The sequence below is a fragment of the Armigeres subalbatus genome, chromosome 3, assembly GCF_024139115.2.
Source record: "Armigeres subalbatus isolate Guangzhou_Male chromosome 3, GZ_Asu_2, whole genome shotgun sequence".
Lineage (NCBI taxonomy): Eukaryota > Metazoa > Arthropoda > Insecta > Diptera > Culicidae > Armigeres > Armigeres subalbatus.
In genome coordinates this window covers 43,240,764-43,262,761 of record NC_085141.1, presented here as the reverse complement: position 1 = coordinate 43,262,761, position 21,998 = coordinate 43,240,764, and the positions used below count along the sequence as shown (strand labels likewise).

The following is a 21,998-nucleotide window of genomic DNA, read 5'->3' as shown; positions in this document are numbered from 1 at the left end:
TCGGCCCTTTGCACCACCGGAGGTGTACAGAACCCATAAGTAATGACACACTAGTGGTATAAGTACCATGGTACAAGAATCTTGAAATGAGTACCATACCAATTATTGTCTTTATCAACGATAGTCTTGGAATAATTTTCTTGTCCTCTTGTACCATGGTACAAGTACCACAAGTGTGTCCTTAGCATAAGTAAGGCTACCTTTACCTCGGGAAAATTTTCCGCCGGAATTTGGTCCCCGTGTATTTTAAGGCTACCTACACCTCGGGAAAATTTTCCGCCGGATTTTTGCCCCCGTGTATTTTAAAGGATTTTGATTTTCCGTGCCCAAATCCCGAAAACATCGCATATGCAAAAATACATGGGGAAAAATCCGCGGACCAAATTCCCGAGGTGTAAAGGTAGCCCACAGATAATCTGTGGGTAGCCTCACACCTCGGGCATTTGGATCGCGGATTTTTTCCCCATGCATTTTTGCATATGCGATGTTTTCGGGATTTGGGCACGGAAAATCAAAATCCCGGCCCCATTTAAAATGCACGGGGATCAAAATCCGGCGGAAATTTTTCCCGAGGTGTAAGGCAGCCTTAAAGGTAGCCTCACACCTCGGGAATTTGGTTCGCGGATTTTTTCCCCATGCATTTTTGCATATGCGATGTTTTCGGAATTTGGACACGGAAAATCAAAATCCCGGCCCCATTTAAAATACACGGGGCTCAAAATCCGCTGGAAAATTTTCCCGAGGTGTGAGTCAGCCTTAAGGTGGCCTTAAGGCATCGGGAAAATTTTTCGCCGGATTTTGGTCCCCGTGCATTTCAAATGGGGCCGGGATTTTGATTTTCCGTGCCCATATCCCGAAAACATCGCATATGCTATTTTTAAGGTTATCTTATTGTGCTTCCAGTTGAAAACCGAAGTGAGCTCTCGCGACGATTGAGTTTTTCCTTATTTTCTGATGTCGCAACTGCATCGCGAGTAGTGCGTATCTATGCCACCGCCGTGCGCCATGATGCGCACTAGTCGCCACGTAATTGCGACAAAAAGAAACGGGAGAAAACTCGATTGTCGCGAGAGCTCACTTCGGTTTTCAACTGGAAGTACAATACACCTCGGGAATTTGGTCCGCTGATTTTTTCCCCATGTTTATATTTATATGCGATGTTTTCGGGATTTGGGCACGGAAAATCAAAATCCCGGCCCCATTTAAAATTTAAATTCCGCGGACCCAATTCCCGAGGTGTAAGGCTACCTTCAGCCCTCTTCAGCCTAGCGGTAAGATGCGCAGCTACAAAGCAAGACCATGCTGAAGATGGCTGATGGCTTCGTTTCCCGGTGCCGATAAGTCGTATTGAAAATTTGGTATTGAAATGCACGTATGAGAGCACTTTGATTGAAAGTTTAGATTATTTTCAGTGTAGAGTGCACAACGAGTGTCCGTTCAAGTACGCAGCCTTTTTTTCTGATAAGAAAATTAAAACATCGTATAAAAAGCATCAACTTTGTGTCAAGCTGCACAACAGAGTAGCTGTAAACGTTGTACTTGTAGCGTTGGACAGATCCAGTTTAAAATAAAAACAACTGAAAATAGTTAAAACTAACATATTCTCTTTTTCGAAGACTTCTGAAGTTATCCAGGTAAGTGATACTCCTAATTAGGCTAAGGAAAGTTTAATTTTCGTTGTGTTGAACCGTCATCCGGAGATCGGTAAACAAAGTGAAAAAACCGGTCTGATAGAGGGCACTCTTTCTAATCATTTTCGATTTCGTTTCCTCTAATGACGTGTATGCCGCCAGCACTGCTGATTACCAATCGTCACCACAAGCAGGCGTAAGATAAGTACCGTACGGGCGAAGGAACCTATTGGCCTTGACGAGAGGTATGTTTGAGGTCTAAACATTTGGGAATCCCCTTTCAACATATTAATTATTTGAACAGTTTGGTCATAAATTGTGAGGTTGTGTCGAATAGGAAAAAAAAAGCAGTTACGTGTTATAGGATAAAGTTGGATTAGTCATCAGAAATGCGAGCCCTAATTCTTGTCGGTGGATATGGAACGCGGTTGCGTCCGCTGACACTCAGCACGCCAAAACCGTTGGTAGAATTTGCCAACAAACCAATCTTGATGCATCAAATTGAAGCCCTGGTGGAAGCAGGAGTGAAGGAGGTGATCCTAGCGGTTTCTTACCGAGCTGAACAGATGGAAGCCGAATTGAAGCAGAAAGTGGATAAGCTTGGTGTAAAGCTGACGTTTTCGCACGAGACAGAACCATTGGGAACCGCGGGACCACTAGCGCTGGCCAAAGATATCCTTTTGAAGAGCTCAGAACCATTCTATGTGCTCAATTCGGATGTCATCTGTGATTTTCCATTCAAAGAGCTGGAACAGTTCCATCGTTTTCACGGCAAGGAAGGAACAATCGTGGTAACCAAAGTAGAGGAACCCTCCAAGTATGGAGTGGTGCTATACGCGGATAATGGCTGCATCAAAAGTTTCATAGAGAAGCCTCAGGAGTTCATTAGCAATAAAATAAACGCCGGGCTGTACATTTTGAATCCGTCGGTGCTGTCCAGAATCCAATTGAAACCAACCTCAATAGAAAAGGAAGTTTTCCCAATCATGTCCCGCGAGCAGGAGCTTTACGCTTTCGAACTGAATGGTTTCTGGATGGACATTGGCCAACCGCGGGACTTCTTGACAGGGATGTGTTTGTATTTGAATTCTCTTCGGCAGCGCCAACCAGATGCTTTATACGATGGACCAGCTGGATATGTGGGCAATGTGCTCATCGACCCAAGTGCTAAAATCGGTGCTGGCTGCCGAATAGGACCAAACGTAACAATCGGACCGGACGTGGTGATAGAAGACGGCGTATGCATCAAACGGTGCACTATCTTGCGAGGCGCAGTCGTCAAGTCCCACTCGTGGTTGGAAAGCTGCATCATCGGTTGGCGCTGCATGGTCGGTCGGTGGGTACGATTGGAGGGCACCACCGTTCTGGGCGAGGACGTCATCGTGCAGGATGAAATTTACATCAACGGCGGTCAGGTGCTACCACACAAGAGCATAGCTCTAAGTGTCCCGGAACCACAGATTATCATGTAGGACTGATGCCAGTTCATTCGCCCAAAGCCATAGATATGATTGTATCGGGAAACGAAATAAGCACTTGCGTTATTGTGTTAGGCCAGAGGAAAATATGGACGAATGGTAGAGAGTCTATTGCAATTATAATTATACTTCTACCGAAGTGCATTTTTGCATTAGGATGTTTATGTCAGGAAACCTATTTTGCAATTATTATTTTAATTGGAATACCTTAGTGTACTTTACGGGAAAATTAGTTTTATTTTGTGCATTCCAGCCCTATACGAATAAATTGATCAGTAAACATGTCTTGTCCGTTTCGATAATTGCTCAGTGAAATATTACATCCAATATAGAGCATAAAATGTCTCCAAAGTTGACTATTTTCCATGGAGACATAATATGAGAATCTCAAATGTGTCAATATGGCCCCGTAGCCGTCCTGTTCCGCAATTCTTAATTTTGTTAAACTTTTAGGAAATTCCTTTTCGTACGGTTGTCGGTACCGGAAACACGTCCATTGGGGGGGACCAATTGTTTATAAAATATTTAAGCTGACCCCCGGCGAACTTTGTCTCGCCCAAAACTAATCAATTTCCTGATAATTTTTGACGTAGGACTTACGTCTTTCTTTACTATACTGGGTGTCATTCAGATTTTTGGAAATCGAGAGCGTTACGCTGAAAGGGAAGATTTCGAACGTTACTCGAACGCCTTTAGCTTTCGATGGATTTTTAAGATTTTTATATCAATCCACTCGGACACTCTCCAGCAATTTGCCTTTTTAATTGAAACTTCAGATTATGAACGATATGCTATTGAAAATTTCAATTCTTGTCAAAGGCAGCAAAAATTTCATATGTAAATAATCCCGTGCATTCCTAACACGGACATCAGAATGCGGTATGTCACCGGCCTTCGGGTCCACTGCAAGAATTTCTTTGCGAGTCATTACAATTTGTGATAGCAGCGCGTACTGACGAGCTTTTTACTCGCGCATTTTTCGTTTCGTTCGTTCGTTCGCTGTGTTACACAGCATGCAGTCGTCAGCGGTAGAACTGCCGGTGGGTCTGCGAATATGCATGAAAGAAGTGGGCGCATTTTTTTGTCATTCTGTGCTTGATGATGATGATGTAGTGGTGTCGGTTGCAATGAATGCAATCGCCCATCGCATCGCTCGGAGAGGCCGATGATGACTGAGGCAGAATAAGAATAAAATTAGAGAGATTTGTTCTGCTCATCCGCGGAAAGTGATTGGTTTCATAATCCACATGATCCCGGGATGGGTACGAGTCATGGTATATGACTGACCATATGTTAAGTTATGCTTGTAACCAGTGTTTCAAGAGCATCCTTTCACTCTGAGATTTAATCAAGCATGCTTTGAAATCATCCCTGTTTTCAAGATCGATCGAAATCCTATTTTTTTTTCAATCTCAGCATGCATGATTGATGCCGGGATTTAAGCCTGGAAATCAATCTTTATAAAAATATGTAGTTTCACACATAACATAAGTCCTACGTCTACTCGCGGTTATGTTAGAAACATTATCTATTGCTCGTTTTTTCTACTGCGATTTTCAAGTGCGATAGTTTTGTTTTCATGGCTTGTTATGATTAGAAGAGGGTTTTGCCTCTCTTTTATCGTTTTTCGTTATCTATTGAAAGCGATTTCTGCAATCCCTGCCCCGGTTGATTGTATTTATGAATTTCACCAAACAGCATTAACTAGCTGCGGTCGAAGAGTTTATTCACGAACAGGTAGGTGCTTTAATCTTCTGATATCTGCAACCGATTAATCAGGTTCTTATCATCCACACAGATATCCAAGAAATTGTTCCATTCCAAGAATTGGTGTCGCTGAACGTGATCGCTTCGGTGCTGATGCCTACCAGCGGGAAACCGTCACGAAGTACGTACGTCGTAAAGAGTAGTCGGAAGAAACCGGTATTGAGGATTCGTCTTCGCCGTATCAGTAAATATCATGTCATCCTCTTTATTGATACTCCGCAGAAGCAGGAAGGGGACATGCAATACATTAAAAAAAGTACCAAATATACTGTTAAATTGTTATAACCAACGATCGTTCTTTCGTTCTACAACTTGCTGTAGTGTTGTCTTACACTCAGGGCAAAAAAATCTGCTTTTTGATTTTACTTCATCTAAACGATTTTATAGTCTGAACTAAGTAAGTTCATGTTGAGAAATCAATTTTTCTTGAACTGTATAAAAACTTTCCTTCTTCACTGTGTACAAATTATCGTATGCCTTTCTGTATCATAATGTCATGTTTCAATCTTTCAATTGATCAATTATAAAACCATCGCCAATGTACAATGTAGCTTCAGGGTGAATACCGATTGTAATGCAGGAGATAGGTATCAGTTTCATTTCTCTGCTGGCTAAAGCAGGAATAAATAAAGAAGGCGGTTAGCCTAATTCAATAGGTTATGGGCCCAGGATCCCATTCCCAACGAGATACCAAGGACGATAGACCAGAAGGACGATTTGGCTGTGGGTAGCAGCCAGGATGGAGTGGCCGCGAGTAGCAGCCAAGGACGAAAGACTGGAGCAATTCGAAAGACAGCGGCTGGTGGAACCGTAACCGGGACGAATCGGCTGGTGGAAGCCGTAACCAAAGCGAACCCAAGCAACCAGAAGTTCAGATTTTACTTAAATTTACTCTTAACCGAACTAATTGGTTCACTATGGTTCACATCAAGTTCCAAGCATACTTAACGGAACTTTAAAGTTCACTTAAAGTTCCGTTACATACAAAAAAATACTTAAAATGAGAGCTGATTAAGCCAAAATAGCCCTTCTTATCCGAACTTCTGGTTGCTTGGGAAGCAGCTGGTGGAAGCCGTAACCGAAGCGAGGCGGCTGGTGGAAGCCGCAACCAAAGCGAAGCGGCTGGTGGAAGCCGTAATCAGGACGAAGCAGCTGGCAGAAGCCGCACTCGGGACGAAGCGTTCGATGAAAGCCGCAGACGAGACGAAGTGGCTGGTGGGAGTCACAGTCGTGACGAAGGTTTAAGATGCAGCCGTGACAGAGCGACTGGAATAAGTCGCAGCAGAGGCGAAACTATGACTGCAGATCGCAGCAGAAATAGAGTGGCAAATGGAAGCCTCGACCAGAACAGTAACGTTGATGGAAGTTTTAATCGATACCAAGCGGTTGGTGGCAGGATCGGGAAAGTAGCGACGATGAACAAAATGAAGTGTCCGGAAGGAATTGGTTCAGCAAAGCGTCCAGTGGCAATCGGTTCGCAGGAGTAACTGGAAGTGGAAGTGAGTGAAACGAGACAAACCGAAATAGCGGACCAGTTATGTCCCATCCATAAAAGTGACCGCACGAAATGGTTCTCGTGTCGCAGAGCCAACAAATAGGATGACAGATCCTATGGTGCCAAATGCATCCACAGTGATGCTTATAGAAAGACGGAGTCAGATGGTTGGGATATTCGAGGGAGATGAGCGGGAGTTTACTGCGTACTCCTAGACAGGAGCCATACGGATAGGCAGATCCCAATGCATCGCCACAAGAAGAAGCACACCGACAAGTGTTGTACTAGAAACGCTGCGAAGCCGAGAGACGAGGCAATCGATGAAATTATTTCCACGATTGGAAATAAACCTCTTCAGAAACTAATGCATTGCCAATACGCCAAAAAGTGTATGGATGCACTGTCAAATGCATACCAAAGAGGTGGAACACTGGTGGCCATTTCCCTTCGTCGTCAGCTGTTCAGATTGGGAGATCGCCAATTTCGCTCCTTGGATGAACTATTCAAAGAACACTCAAGACTCTGTATGGAACTGGAGTATGCAGACCCTCAAGAAACACACATGGAGAAGATTCAAACGCTACTTGGCGCAATCCCTGGACGCATGCAGCATGTGGTAGCAGCCATACTCATGATCCCGGAGGCGATCCTGAAGAAGAAACCACTTGATGACCTTCACCGTATGCTTCTGGATGCCGAATCTCTCCAGAGACTTCCATTGAATGTGGCTATGGTAGCCAATCCGAAATCCAATCCGAAAGTCTATCCGAAAGAAGTTCAGCCAGCCAAACCTAGATAGAAAGGAAAGAGAACACGCGTTAATGGTAACCACAAGTATGGTGAACAAGAGGCGATTCGTGACTGATTCTGGTGCTTCCAATCACATGATTAACAATGATTCCATCATGAGTGATGTTGAAAATTTTGATGTGGAAATGGTTGTTACTACTGCAAAGAAGGGTGAACATTTGAAGGCTACTAAGAAAGGGTCAGTAGCGCTCAAATCAGTTGTTGGAGTAAATAAAATCAAAAAGTTGAAACTGTATAACTGCCTTTTCATTCCTGGGCTGCAGGAAAATCTGATTTCCGTAAAAAGAGTTGTTTCTCAAGGAAAGGAGGTTCATTTCTTCAACAAGACTGTCGTTATTCAAGAGAAATCTGGTGAGGTTATCGCTACACGGAAGAAATAAACTACCCAATAATGAGTTTTATTCACCCAACCTCGAACATCCGTACGAGAAGCCAAAATTGAGTAAGTAGGGTCGAAGTAGTTTGTCTTTACTCCCATGTTAAAAAAGTATCAAACGGAAAATTTATTTACTCAAATGTAAGTTTAATTCACTCAATTTCGACCTCAGGTAATAAAACTCAAAATTGGCTTCCCGTATAGGGTAAAATGCCCAATAGTGGACCCTCTAGTAGCGGAATTTTGCTCTTCCTGTCATACGACTTAGAAATTTTCAAAATATTAACTCTGCTTGATATCTAACAACAAGCTCTGCATCCCCTCTTCACGATACATACATAAAACACCCATATACACGACGTTATTCGTAGAAATTTACATTTTAAAGTCTAACTGAATTCGCCCTATAGTAGACCCCTGGGGTCCATAATAGGAAATTGCTTACCAACAATTGACACTTCATTTGATTTTCATGTCCCGTTTCGGGACGTTCTTCTTCCCTATTATGGACCCCCTAAAATATTCCTATAATGGACACTCTCGTGTTTATTTTTTATAGAATTGTAAAAAATCATCTAAATTGACTTTCCATCGCATTTCCAATGCATGTAGTCAAATCATAGGACTGTAAGGTAGGTTCTCCCGATAGAATTTCATAGCGAAATGTTGACATTGTGCAGTAATAATGCAAAAATGGCTGGAGGGTCCACTATTAGTTGGGGGTCCACTATTGGTCACTTTACCCTAGATAGTGGAATACATAGATGAGTGAAGATAAATCCTCTGTCTCCAAACGAACTGTCAAACGTGTTTCCAAACGAGCATGACGTCACGATTTCAATGGAAATGTTAAGGGCTGTGACGTCATATACGCGTGTGCACGGTCAAAAAAATCGACTCAGCGATGCTTTCGCTCATCTATAGATTCTACTATCTATAGCTTCCCGTATTGAACTGGCGTCGTTGAATTGTTTGGCTCTTTTGTTTTTGACAACAAAAGAAAGTGTGGATGAAAGAGAAGAGAAAAAATAACTCAAAAGTAAGTTTAAAAATACTCAATTTTGGGTACTTTTTTTCTTCCGTGTACACGGAGTACTGTCTCCAAATTTCTAATATGACATCAGCATTTAGTCGAATAGGATTTTTATTGCACAGTTTGTTCTGTTTTCTCATTGCGTCCGTCTCGTCGCAACCAACTTGGCTGCCTCGGAGAGAACAAAGCAGAGAAAGGCACTGCTGCTGTACCGTCGACCAATAACAGCTGGATTGATGGATGCCCCCACCAAGGGTAGTACACTAAATTAATGATTTCGTGTGTGTTACTTCGCACGGACTCGAGACGGACGCAATGAGAAAACAGAACTGTGCAATAAAAATCCTATTCGACTAAATGCTGATGTCATATTAGAAATTTGGAGACAGTACTCGTCGATAGCAAATCCTTCCGCACGCGATGGCATATGAGCAAGTCAAACCACCTTCCTTTTGCCAGTGGAGATACATCAGCTTCCACACTGATATTCTTCCCTCCCCCTTCATACGGGAGCTTGGCAGAAGGAAGGTCGTGCGATATGTGCCATCACAAATATTGCCCTCCGCTCGCTTTCAAATCGACTTCTATAAAAACATTCTTCATGCCTGCCGTATTCTATACTTTCGCCTCTAATGCTATCATGAACATGTACGTCCAAGTTTGGAAGATGATATTAGCATTTCCATATCATTGTAAATCGTTTAACTTCACGTAGAAGTAACACACACGAAATCATTAATTTAGTGTATCTAGAGATTGTTTATAAACCAAGTAATGATCAACCAGCAGATGCGCCAACGAAACCATTATCAAAAGTTGAACATGAAAAGTTATTCGAATTGCTAAACATAAAAATTGAAGGGAGGTGTTGAGAAATCATTTGTTCTTGTACTGTATGAATACTTTCCTTCTTCACTGTGTACAAATTATCGTATGCCTTTCTGTACCATAATGTCATGTTAAAAGATATTTTAGTTAGGGCCCATTCACAAATTACATAACGCATTAGGGGGTGGGAGGGTATCTGTCTGAGCGTTACGGCCTATACAAATTTTGAATCCCTTCAATACAAAAAACGTTACGAGGGGGTGGGTGGGGGATGAAAATTGTCAATTTTAGCGTTATGTAATTTGTGAATGAACCCTTATTTACTAGATAAAGATTGTCGCTTCGGTTCCCTTTGTTCTGCTGTCCGAAACATGTGTGGTACATACCTGTCAAATCGTATGGATTTTCCTTCTTTGACATTTAGCTCCCCTATCCTCGCCAGCAAAAGATGTTCCGGACAGCGATGACAGCGACAATCTTTATCTAGTAACTAAAATATCTTTTGTCATGTTTCAATCTTTCAATTGATTACTTATAAAACCATCGCTAATGTACAATGTAGCTTCCCAACTAACAATGTTGGTGCTAAAAGCTTCAACTTCTAGCCTAAGGCTGTATAATATTTAAATAAAAGCAGCCAATCTTCTTCTTCTATATACATAAAAATGAATTTTTGTCTGTCTGAACCTTATAGACTCGGAAACTACTGAACCAATCGGCGTGAAAATTTGTATACTGGGGTTTTTGGGGCCGGGGAAGGTTCTTAAGATAGTTCAAGACCCCTCCCCGCTTTGGATAGGGGGGCTCCCATACAAATGAAACAGGAATTTCTGCATAACTCAAGAACTAATCTGAGAATAAATCAATTTTAGGCGAAACGAAGTTTGTCGGGTCTGCTAGTGCTAAATAAAAGAAAAGCCTTCGCAAATAATCCCTTAAACTTCAACTCGACTATTACCCAAATATCTATCAGCTAGTCAGTTTGTGCCGAACATATTTATCTTTTATCGTTTATGCAGCTTTCATATAGTCATAAAACAGCTCTGTCTGAATTAACAACAAAGCTTATCGGTTAAGAGCTCATGTATGTAATTGAGTTGCTTGTTAGCAACTTCCCATATTACGGCGAGTAGCATTCACAATGAAAACGTTTTCGCTGTTATTATAGCACTAACAATATAGCGTAATGGTGCTATAAATGATGTAACGAACCATTTAGGTAACTTCTGTATTTTTGAAGATTACACAACGTTTAAGTAAACCTTATACTACTTCTTTTAATAGCTTATCAGTATGGAACGTCAAAACCGCAATGTTTACATTTGATTTTTGTTGCCGGAGCTGTGTATGAGCTATTGATTTCTGTAAAGCAGCTACAAAGGTATTCACCTGCTCTTATAGCAACTGACAAAGCGCTGTCATTAATGCTAGCAGTTAGTGTAAGAAAACAAGCCATTTAGAAGCGAAATTTCTGTTGACGGCTACTGTTAAACGATTAGCAACAGAGTAGCATCTATACAGATCGAGAAAATGTTGCCTAAAAACAATTTCAGCGATTGATGGTGCATAAAAGTTAGCCAACAGAACATGCTGATAGATGTTTGAATAGGGGAAAATACCTATTCTTGGCAGTCTAAGACATTCGCCAAATTGAATGATAAAAATAATGAATAATTACACTAAAACACAGGTATCGTTCAACTGGTATACATTCGTATGCTCTTCCTTTGATGATTGGTGTTCACTTAATATAATATCTTTTACCACAAACTTAGTAAATTTAATATAAAGTGACAGGTAAACGTTTCTTCTATTGGCATAGCAATTTCTATTATCAGCAATGATTTTGCTCCCTTCAGCAACTAGACATGGAAGTAAAAAACTAGTAATGTATTGGTGCCAGATGCTGGTTGCTCTAGTAGTAAAATTCATTCATAATAATCGGCCGCACGCTCATCTCGCTTCACTCAATTTTGGAAGAAATTTTATTAATTATCAAAACTGGCTTAAAACAAAACATGCATTTTAGCCTTGGCATCAATTTTATGTCACGTGGAAGATAGGCAAAAACATTTAAACACATTGTAAAACAAATTTTACCCCTTATGCGGCCAACAAAAAACAGACGTGAATGGCAGATAGGGTACCCGTGTACCCAGATATTGACAATTTCATAACTTTTACCATTTTTAACCTATTTGAATAATGTTGGCCATTTTGGAGAAGGGAACTTACATACTTTTCGTCCGCTGCCAAGATTTACATCTTTTGTCTTTTGTAATGCCTTAGAGTCTTCACGCGTAAGCAAGTCTATCAACCAGTTTCAAATATACAACTTGCTCTTTACGGTCCTTAGATTTGAAGGTCCGTACATGATATGTTTGTTTCATCAAAATAATCATGGGGATTGTGTACAGCGACGTAAACTACGTAAAACCAAATCTATACACATAAGATTGAGCTGGAGCCACCTCATTCGTACACTACGTTTCACAGTTGAATAATTGATAATACCCTAAAAGTAGGCAATTATTTATGGTTGAAATGCGCTATGTAGGAACGGGAATGGTTATGATTTTTTTGATGAGCTTGGAAAGTATTAAAGTTGCAAAGGAAAATGGTTCTGTCAGCCACATAAGGCTTAAAATACTACGGTGTGGCTATCACTTTTGATATAATTCATGGTCTGAGTAAAAATCTGAATAGAAGCATTTGTATTCTAACACTTTTTTAAAATAAATGCCAACGCCGGATATTTTGTTCGTAGTTTTGTTAAAATCAAATCACATGGAATTGTGCGTGGTATTTTTTTAGCGTGTGTTTGATATGCTCACAAACACATTCTCTCGCTCTATTCCGAAGTGCGCTGCTGCCAAAGAAAACGAACAGTCCCAATTTTATTTAGTGAAACATAGAGCAAATATTGGATAAATTTGCTATTTGTGGTGATAATCAAGTGGTAATAAAGTGTAAAAAGTAGTTTACGTATCTAATTTGTCGTATCATACACGATAAAGAGAAGAAACGGGCGATCCAAAAAAGTAAGTAACAGTTTGCTTTTCGTCTGCTGCTTTCTTGGGCGATGCAATAATGGCAAGGATTTCGTAGGTGCAAATTTGTTAATCACCGTAACAATTCGTCAAATCTTGCTACTTTTACACAAACAACTTAGTCAAATGAAAGCCTAGACTTGAAATTGTGTGATTGAATCAAATTTATGTTCATAAATAGTGTATGTTTGCTGGAAAACGCAAATATTGTTGAGGGTCCCAACAAATGTCGCACCCTGCCAAAGCCGTATTCTACCCTACCTAATTTAACTTCAATTTTATTAGCATATCGGTCTCGATGCTGCTCGTATAGAGGATGGGAGCAGCGCAAGGAGCAGCGTGTGTGCGAAAGCAGATGGGAAAGAAACGGAGTCCGAATGTTATCGCTAGGCAGCGACAAGTGTGAAAATTGTTTAAAAGGTGTTGAAGTATGCGAGGGCCATCGAGCAGCATCGAGACCGATATGCCAATAAAATTGAATTTAAACTGATTACGGTCGTACAGCTTCTGTCTAATAAGAAATGATTTGGCGCGTAAATAAGAATTGTGGTTCCAATAGCATCATATGGTGGCATCGGGAGAGACTCGGTGCAATGTGTACAAACCATACACGACCATCGATGATTCTCCAAATGATGAACATCGATCGCTAGAACTAATTAAGTATTAGCCGAATAAATAAATATGCGTATCGTTGCCTCCGTTTTTGCCAGTCTCGGTAACAGTGACTTTCATTCACTGCCCGAGCCATCCCCAGAAAGGATGTACGGCAAAGACGGACGCTTCGATAATTTAATTATTCTCAAATGGCCCTCGCATACTTCAACACCTTTCAAACAATTTTCACACTTGTCGCTGCCTAGCGATAACATTCGGACTCCGTTTCTTTCCCATCTGCTTTCGCACACACGCTGCTCCCTTCCTCTATACGAGCAGCATCGAGACCGATATGCCAATAAAATTGAATTTAAACTGATTACGGTCGTACAGCTTCTGTCTAATAAGAAATGTTTGAATAATAGTTGAAATAATGCTGCAAGTGTAATTTTCAAGCTTATGTGCTAAAAGCAGCATGTAGGCTTCTTTCTAACTTTTATCAGCATGAATCTGAAAATAGCGTTAGTAAAACAACCTATAGGGTATGCGAAGAAGCGCATCCATAATTTTCTATGTTGTTACATGTGTCAAAGCGATGTTGAATAGCTCCGATCGAATAGAGTTCGCCGCCGTACCAAACAGACTATCTACAAAACGCTTATAAGACCGGTAGTTCTCTACGGACACGAGACCTGGACGATGCTCGTGGAGGACCAACGCGCACTGGGAGTTTTCGAAAGGAAAGTGTTGCGTACCATCTATGGTGGGGTGCAGATGGCGGACGGTACGTGGAGGAGGCGAATGAACCACGAGTTGCATCAGCTGTTGGGAGAACCATCCATCGTTCATACCGCGAAAATCGGAAGACTGCGGTGGGCCGGATACGTAGCCAAAATGTCGGACAGTTATCCGGTGAAAATGGTTCTCGACAACGATCCGACGGGAATAAGAAGGCGAGGTGCACAGCGGGCAAGGTGGATCGATCAGGTGGAGGACGACTTGCGGACCCTCCGCAGACTGCGTGGTTGGCGAAGTGCAGCCATGGACCGAGCTGAATGGAGAAATCTTTTATGTGCAGCACAGGCCACTCCGGCCTTAGTCTGATGATAAATAAACATGTGTCAAAGTGACGGTGATGACAGAGCAGCAGCCATTGAATCAGGAGATCAGGAGTTCGAATCTAGGTAGCAACAAAATTGATATTTCAGTTTTTACAAAAAAAAAACATTGAATAAACTCCGAAATTTACCTCAAATTTAAATTTAAATAATATTTAATCAAATTGAAATCAGTGGCTGTATAAAACTTATTTAACAGATTCAAAAAATCTGAATAAGCGCCATTGAAACGAATTATATTACTAAATGGTTTAGTAAAGATTGAGAAAAAATTGTGTAACATGCTGTAAAGTAGTTGTACAGGCACGTCAAAAACAGCTGCACAAATTAGCCAGATTTGCTGGTAAAAGCATTGAATAGAAGTTCTTGATCATATGTATAGCACGCATATTCAGCTTGAAGCCGTATAGACGAGTTGAAATAACATTTACATTGACATTAAATGTTAGTTGGGTTCAGGGTGAATACCGATTGTAATGCAGGAGATATGTATCAGTTTCATTCCTTTGCTGGCTAAAGCAGGAATAAATAAAGAAGGCGGTTAACCTAATTCAACAGTTCAACTAATAGAAGGATATTTGAATTTTCTAAATGTCTTGTGAAAAGTCAGTGAAAACACTCCAGTGTATTTTCAGTGCGCGCGCTTCTGTGGCTCTGGAGTGCATTTTTTTGACAGTTTGCCATGACATTTAGAAAATTCAAATATCCTTCTATTAGTTTAATTCTCCAAATGAGACAGACCCTTAATTGAGACTATAAAATCGTTTAGATGGAGTAAAATCAAAGAGCATAATTTTTTGCCCTGAGCGTAGGACAACACTGACTTGCTGTCAGTACTGATAATTTAATTTTACTAAATACTTATTTAACAAATACATATAACATTCATCTCACTGCACAAAGCTCAACCAGACGACGAACCACTGGGCACCACTTCCCACAAGTCCTTCAGGGTGTAGCCTTCCTTGATGCCTTCCATGGCAAACCCCAATTCTTTGCAATAAAACGGCTTACGCCGTAGCCCGCCCGGATCGGATTCGGCGAGGTAAGCGGTGAATTTGCTGTTGATTTCAGCACCGGCGGTCATGTCCAATTCTTCAATATCGTCAATCGACTCCGGCGGCGGCCGCTCGATGTCCGGCTTTTGTTCGTAGAACACCCCAAAGATTGGTGTCTCAGTGTAGACACTATGCAGCGATAGTAGCTCCTTGTACACATCCGTCAGTTTGTCCTGTGGATCTATGCGAAATCCCAGCACGTAGGAGCCTGCCGTTTCCAACGTTTGGATGACAAGTGCAGGACCATATTTCGACTCACGAATACGAATGTTGGATATTTGCATGTACGGCAACGATATGTTGAAACTGTTGTTCATTTCGGCGAACCATACCAGTCTGACGTTTGTCAAAATGAAAATTCCAAGATTGCCTTGGTCACTGGACAAATTCCACACGCCGTTTATTGTGTTGAAAACCTGTTCCTGCAATAACACATTCAGCTGTCCGCTGTTGACAATCGCAGATCGTAGCTTGAGTTCTCGATACAGGAATGAGGCCTGATACAGGCGATAGATGTCAAAGATTGTGGAGAAATGTTTTGTGTTGTTAGCGGTAAGATTGGTGAAAATGAACTCAAACCGAGAGTTGTTGCCTACGCTGAGTATGTGTAAGGCCTGTGTTGTTCCCCGCACCTTAGAGACCACCGTTTTGGTGTTCATGGTGAGAACACAGGTGAATCCGATTGATAGACTGAATCGATTGGATGTTACCGAGTACCAAATGATCCGAAGATTTGTGACCAACAGCCTTCCCCGATCGCCAAGGTTACCCTTGGTATCTTCTATTGAGTCCAATATTTCAAGCGTTTGTTCCCCGCTGCGGATGGTCTTGCAACTATCGAGAAAAACAACGGCACTTGAACAAGGAACGTGTGTAATTAATTTGATAAATTTACATATTGGTTATGTCGAACTTGATCTCCCGATCTTCCCAAACTGGTTTTTGATTCATGGTTGGTATTTTAATAACACAATTAGGTACATGATCCACGAAATAATCTAACACGAATGTTTGTGGTGCCCTCGGTTACCACAGCAATGTAGGGATCTGAACGTGGTCATGCGCATTATTCATCTCTAGGCAACTGTATAGCTTATGGAATTTATCATAATAGGATAGTGCTTTCCAAGGGGTTGGGGAATTACCTCGGCAATTTCGCGTCAACTGGAGGTAGCGAAGCCAACTCGACCACTGGTAGGATAGGATAGGTTTCAATATAAGTTTAAGTGGAGAATTCATGAATCACAATAGATCATCTATATTTTATAGACATTCAAATTTAAGAATATTTCAACCGAGTTCAAGTAGAAGTGGAGAATTATTTAGATTTATCAAAATAAGTATCAGGTTGGAAAGTTCAAAATAGTAATGCCGATGCAATTAAATGAATCGAAAACAGCTTATGATAGCAATATAAATTTCATATTTCAGCATAACAATAAATATTTTTTACATTTTTACATTACATGGATTCTGGTGATAAGTCTCAGTCTCAGATAGGATGGACCAGATCCTGCTTTGGGAGGCTCCGTACTTGCGACTGTAGCAGGTATTGTTACTGCGGTTGAGGGCGTCACTGTTTGTGATCGTTGTGCAGCAAAGCGTGGTGCTTGAGCTGACACCCATTCTTCCCGCAGAGTTTATCTTGGCATACGCCATCGTGATGGCATGAACAACGACAGCAAAGAGTGTACTCGCTTACGATGGCCCAGCGTTAATCCTGGGAAAAATCTTTAGAGCGTTTGCATTGTTCGACGGCTTTGCAAGCTTCTTTGCACACACGGCACTGGCCGTTGGCGATGTGGCTTTTCCGATAAGGAAGCTGTAATACGCGAGTTTCAAATGGAGTATTTTTTTAATGCGCTTTCACGAAGGCATTTCCCTTCTTTGTTCCTCTCATTCCACAGTGGTCGTGTATTGGAGATATTCGGAATAGTAACTGTGCTAGCGACTTCGGCAAGGCAACAGATCCAGTTGCTAAAAGCTACTAAGTTTACTCCTGGCAAAGACACTCTGCACTAAGCCCAGTTCAGCTTAACTGTTGAATCAGGGTGTCTACTACCTGTTAAAACCTGGAAAACCTGGAATTATCAGGAAATTTCTCTCCACCTGGAAAATACCTGGAGATATCAGGGAATTCCTGACATAATCAGGGAAATTTCAATACCCGGTGATCATAAGTGAAATTCTCTCAAAAGATGAAAAAATCCTTAAAAATATTTGAATAAATATACTAATCAAATCTATTGAAAATGTAGTGAACGTTAATGGATCGTTGTTCCGCAAAAAACGTTTTGCCATCTTCTAAAGAATTCCTGGAGAATTTCCGAAGTTATTCTTGGTGAAATCTAGGAATTTATTCGGGAAATCAATTAGGGATTGCTTTGTAAATTCTTTTGAGTATTCCCTCGGAAATTATTTAGGAATATATTAAAAAATACTAAATTAGTTAGGATTTTCCAAAGCAATTCTTGGAGGAATTTCCAAAGAAATTCCGGGATTCCGGGAATTATTCAAAGAAATCACTAAAAGAGTGTCCATAAAAATGATTAGCAATTTTTTAAATTAGTTCTGAAGGAATTTCCAAGATAAAAATCGAAAAGAACTCCCGGAGGAATTTCAAAACGAATTTCCTAACGATTTTTCGTATGGTTTCTTTAAGAAACTCCCGAAAGGGAACCTGAAGGGATTTAAAAAAATGTGAAGAGTGATTTGTGAAGGATTTTTGCTAAAGGAACTCTTGGAAGAATAACCGAAGGATTCCCGAATGGATTTTTCAAAGGAGTTTCTAAAGGTATTCTCGAAGTATTTCTAAAGAATTCTTAAAAGCAAAATATCCGGAAAAACTCCTTCAGGTGTTTTCTAAAGTTTTCCTTAAGATACTTTTGAATGAGTTCCTAAAAAATCCCAAGGAATTAAAAAAAAAATATCCGAAGCATTTTCCGAAGGTTTTTACAGTAAAGCAGTAATATAACGCTAGTGGCGCTGTAACCATTGAAATTATTCTGCCAAAATATGCTTAAATAAGCTTAATAGCCTATTCAGATTACGATTAGATTATTTATCGTAATACATATCGTGTTAAAGCGGAAAATTGAATGTATCGAGATGGCATCAGGTTGTTGTTTATCATGATATTTATGATCATAAATGGCGTAGCCTGAATAGGCTATAACTTAGCCGTTTGACACTTATAGTACCTACCGGCTGCTAGGTCCAAGCAAACTAGATATTGGTCCCAAACTAGACCAAACTAGATGTTGGTCACGCGAACAGGTATAAGGACTTAAGGCCCGAGTACGTTAGGCATAAAGGATGTTAAGCATAAAATGCCCCAAAAACAGCCCACGACATAAAGAAGGTATTATGCCTAACGTCATGGACCCACCAATCTCATATTTTTGCATCAACACATTTCCTGAAGGAATTTTCGTAAGAAGTTCTGAAGGATTTCCTGAAGAAATTCCCAAACATATTTCCGGAACATTTCTTTAAGAAGTTTTGTAAAGCTTCTTTAAAAAAACAGCTGAAGTAAAATTCAAAGAAATTTCCGAAAGAATTCTTAATCAAATTTCCAAAGATATTCCTAAAAAAATTAAAAGAATATTGGAAGAAACCTGTAGTATTTTATAAAGGTATTTCCGAGGCATTTTCACAATACATTTTCGAACAAACACTACGGGAATTTAAAAAAATCGTTAAGGAATCGCCAAATATTTCTCTAAAAGAATTTCCCGAACAATTCCTTTAGATGTTTTCTAAAGACTAGCAAAAAACAAATTAAATCTTGGAGGAAGTTTTGAAGTGATTCCTAAAATCCGGAGGAATTTCCGATGAAATCTATGGAGAAATTTTCAAAGGAATACCTGGAGGAATTCCCTATGTGATTCCTGAAGGAATTTTGATTCAATGGCTGAAGCAATTTCTTGGTGAACTTGCGAATGAATTCCTGGAGGAATTTCTTAAGTAAGTTACAACATTGTTTAATTCTTTAAAAACATATTTAAGCAATATTTACTTTTTTTTTAATTGATTATTTTGGTCACGCGAACATGTATAAGGACTTAAGGCCCGAGTACGTTAGGCATAAAGGATGGAAATGCCCCAAAAACAGCCCACGACATAAAGAACGTCATGGACCCACCAATCTCATATTTTTGCATCGACACATTTCCTGAAGGAGTTTTCGTAAGAAGTTCTGAAGGATTTCCTGAAGAAATTCCCAAACATATTTCCGGAACATTTCTTTGAGAAGTTTTGTAAAGCTTCATTAAAAAAACAGCTGAAGTAAAATTCAAAGAAATTTCCGAAATAATTCTTAACCCTTTTGTTACCGACAAAAAAAACACCCTTACGTTACCGACAGGGTACCCGGGTACCCACGGACTTAAAATGATCATAACATTGTCAGTTATTCACCGATTTCGACGATTTTGGTTGCTACGGATGCAGGAACTTACCCGCTATTCGATACATGTTACAGAGAACCGATTCGGATTACCTGGTAACTGGAATTCCGGATTAACTGGGCCAAGTCCCAAAGTATGTGTGAATTGAAGATATATTTTCAACCAAATGAAGATTTCTTGCGTCATGACTAATAAACTTCGTTGGAAATTTAAAGAATATAACTTAACTACGGTACAGGACCATTTTATGAATTAATCCCGGAACGGTTATTCCGGAAACAGGTTCCCGTGGGGCCTAAAGTGGCCACAAACTCATTCTGAAGAAACCCTGGCAATATGGGTATCAAAATTCATGAAATTGTTTCGGAAGCATGATCTGATAAGTAATTGGACCATTGGATGGTTTGACAACGGACCGGTCATCCTGGAACAGGTTCCCGTGGGGCCTAAAGTGACCACTAACTTATTCTGAAGAAACCCTGGCAATATGGGTATCAAAATTCATGAAATTGTTTCGGAAGCATGATCTGATAAGTAATTGGACCATTGGATGGTTTGACAACGGGCCGGTCATCCTGGAACAGGTTCCTGTGGGGCCTAAAGTGGCCACAAACTCATTTTGAAGAAAACCAGGCAATGTGGGTATCAAACTTCATGAAATTGTCTCGGAAGCATGATCTTTTGGGTTATTAGGCCATAAGATGGTTTGACAATGGACCGGTCATTCTCAAACAGGTTTCCGAGGGGACCCTCATTTAGAAGAAACACTTGCTATCTTCTTTTCCCCTTATTTCTTGTCAAAAAGACTTAAAAATTCTTGACTCAGAAATGATTTATAATGAACCACAGACGCTGTAAGTTTATTGATGTTTGCTGAATAATTTACAAAAATAAAAAGAACGACTGAAATTTTCAATTTTTTTTGTGGATGCAAAATGGGCAAAAACGTGACAAAAGCGGAACGTGATGAAATCGGGTCGAAAATGTGATAAAGTCGGAGGTAGATAAAATCGGGGAGTGACAAAATCGGGTCAACACTGTGTAACTTTTCACTTCTCTCTTCTCATTTCTCTCATTTCACTTTTCACTTTTTACTTTCAACTTCTCACTGCTCACTATTCACTCCTCACTTCTCATTCGACCCAATAACCATTCGGCCTAACAGCCATTCAGCCTGATGACCCAACATCAGTCCCATCTTCTTGGAAAAACATGTTTCCAAAAATATTTCAAGAATTTTGATGCCAGGGTAACTTCTAAATGAGTTTGTGGCCACTATATCCATCCTATGGTCTAAACTACATGGAAACGTGTTTCCGGAACAATTCCAAGAATTTTGATACCCATATTGCCAGGGATTCTCCCAAATGAATTTACGGTCACTGTAGGCCCTCCGGGAACCTGTTCCAGAATGACCATTCCGGTTAATATCCATCCTATGGTCTCAACTACATGGAAAACATGTTTCCGGAACAATTCCAAGAATATTGATACCCATATTGCCAGGGATTCTATCAAATGAATTAATGATCACTTCAGGCCCTCCCTTCCGGGAACCTGTTCCAGAATGACCGTTCCGGGTCATATCCAATCTATGGTCTCAAGTACACGAAAAACATGTTTCCAGAACAATTCCAAAAATTTTGATACCCATATTGCCAGGGTTTATTCAAAATGAGTGTTTGGCCCCTACGGACCCTCGGGGAACCTATTCCAGAATGACCGTTCCGGTTGATATCCATCCTATGGTCTTAACTACATGGAAAATATGTTTCCAGAACAATTCCAAGAATTTTGATACCCATATTGTTGGGGTTTATTCAAAATGAGTTTTTGGCCACTACGGGCTCTCCGGGAACCTGTTCCAGAACAACCGTTCCTGTTCATATCCATCCTATGGTCTCAACTATATGGAAAACATGTTTCCCGAACAATTCCAAGAATGTTGATACCCATATTGCCAGGGTTTATTCTAAATAAACCCTGGCAATATGGGTATCAAAATTTTTCGGTGGCAACTACGGGCCCTCCGGGAACCTGTTCTAGAATGACCATTCCGGTTCATATCCATCCTATGGTCTGAACTACATGGAAAACATGTTTCCGGAACAATTCCAAGAATTTTGATACCCATATTGCTAGGGTTTATTCAAAATGAGTTCTTGGTCACTACGGGCCCTCCGGGAACCTGTTCCAGAATGACCGTTCCGGTTCATATCCATCCTATGGTTTCAACTATATGAATAACATGTTCCCGAAACAATTTCAAGAATGTTGATACCCATATTGCCAGGAATGAATTTGCGGCCACTATAGGGCCCACGGGAACCTATTCCGGGATGTCCGTT

General features: G+C 40.5%; 2 protein-coding genes across 6 annotated transcripts in view; one reads left to right on the top strand and one right to left on the bottom strand.

Annotated features, from left to right (window-relative positions):
- The first annotated feature begins 1,472 nt into the window (after nt 1–1,472).
- Nucleotides 1,473–21,998, top strand: part of LOC134225361 (mannose-1-phosphate guanyltransferase beta-like) — a 43,723-nt gene continuing 23,197 nt past the window's right edge. For 2 of the 5 annotated variants that reach the window (XM_062705362.1, XM_062705357.1), the window contains exon 1: nt 1,473–1,634. Coding sequence is in view for 2 of the 5 variants with exons in the window: in XM_062705363.1 (XP_062561347.1) it covers nt 2,021–3,103 (1,083 nt within the window). In the remaining 3 variants the exon portion in view is untranslated. Of the gene's footprint in view, nt 1,635–1,793; nt 1,877–1,935; nt 3,388–21,998 lie in introns of those variants that run through there. The other 3 variants (XM_062705363.1, XM_062705361.1, XM_062705356.1) reach the window with 3 other exon arrangements.
- LOC134220802 (Bardet-Biedl syndrome 5 protein homolog) lies at nt 14,940–16,255 on the bottom strand. The gene is made up of 2 exons (XM_062699897.1): nt 16,137–16,255; nt 14,940–16,075 (listed from the first exon to the last, which is right to left on the bottom strand). The coding sequence occupies exons 1-2, from the start codon at nt 16,190–16,192 to the stop codon at nt 15,088–15,090; spliced, it is 1,044 nt and encodes a 347-aa protein (XP_062555881.1). The 5' UTR covers nt 16,193–16,255; the 3' UTR covers nt 14,940–15,087.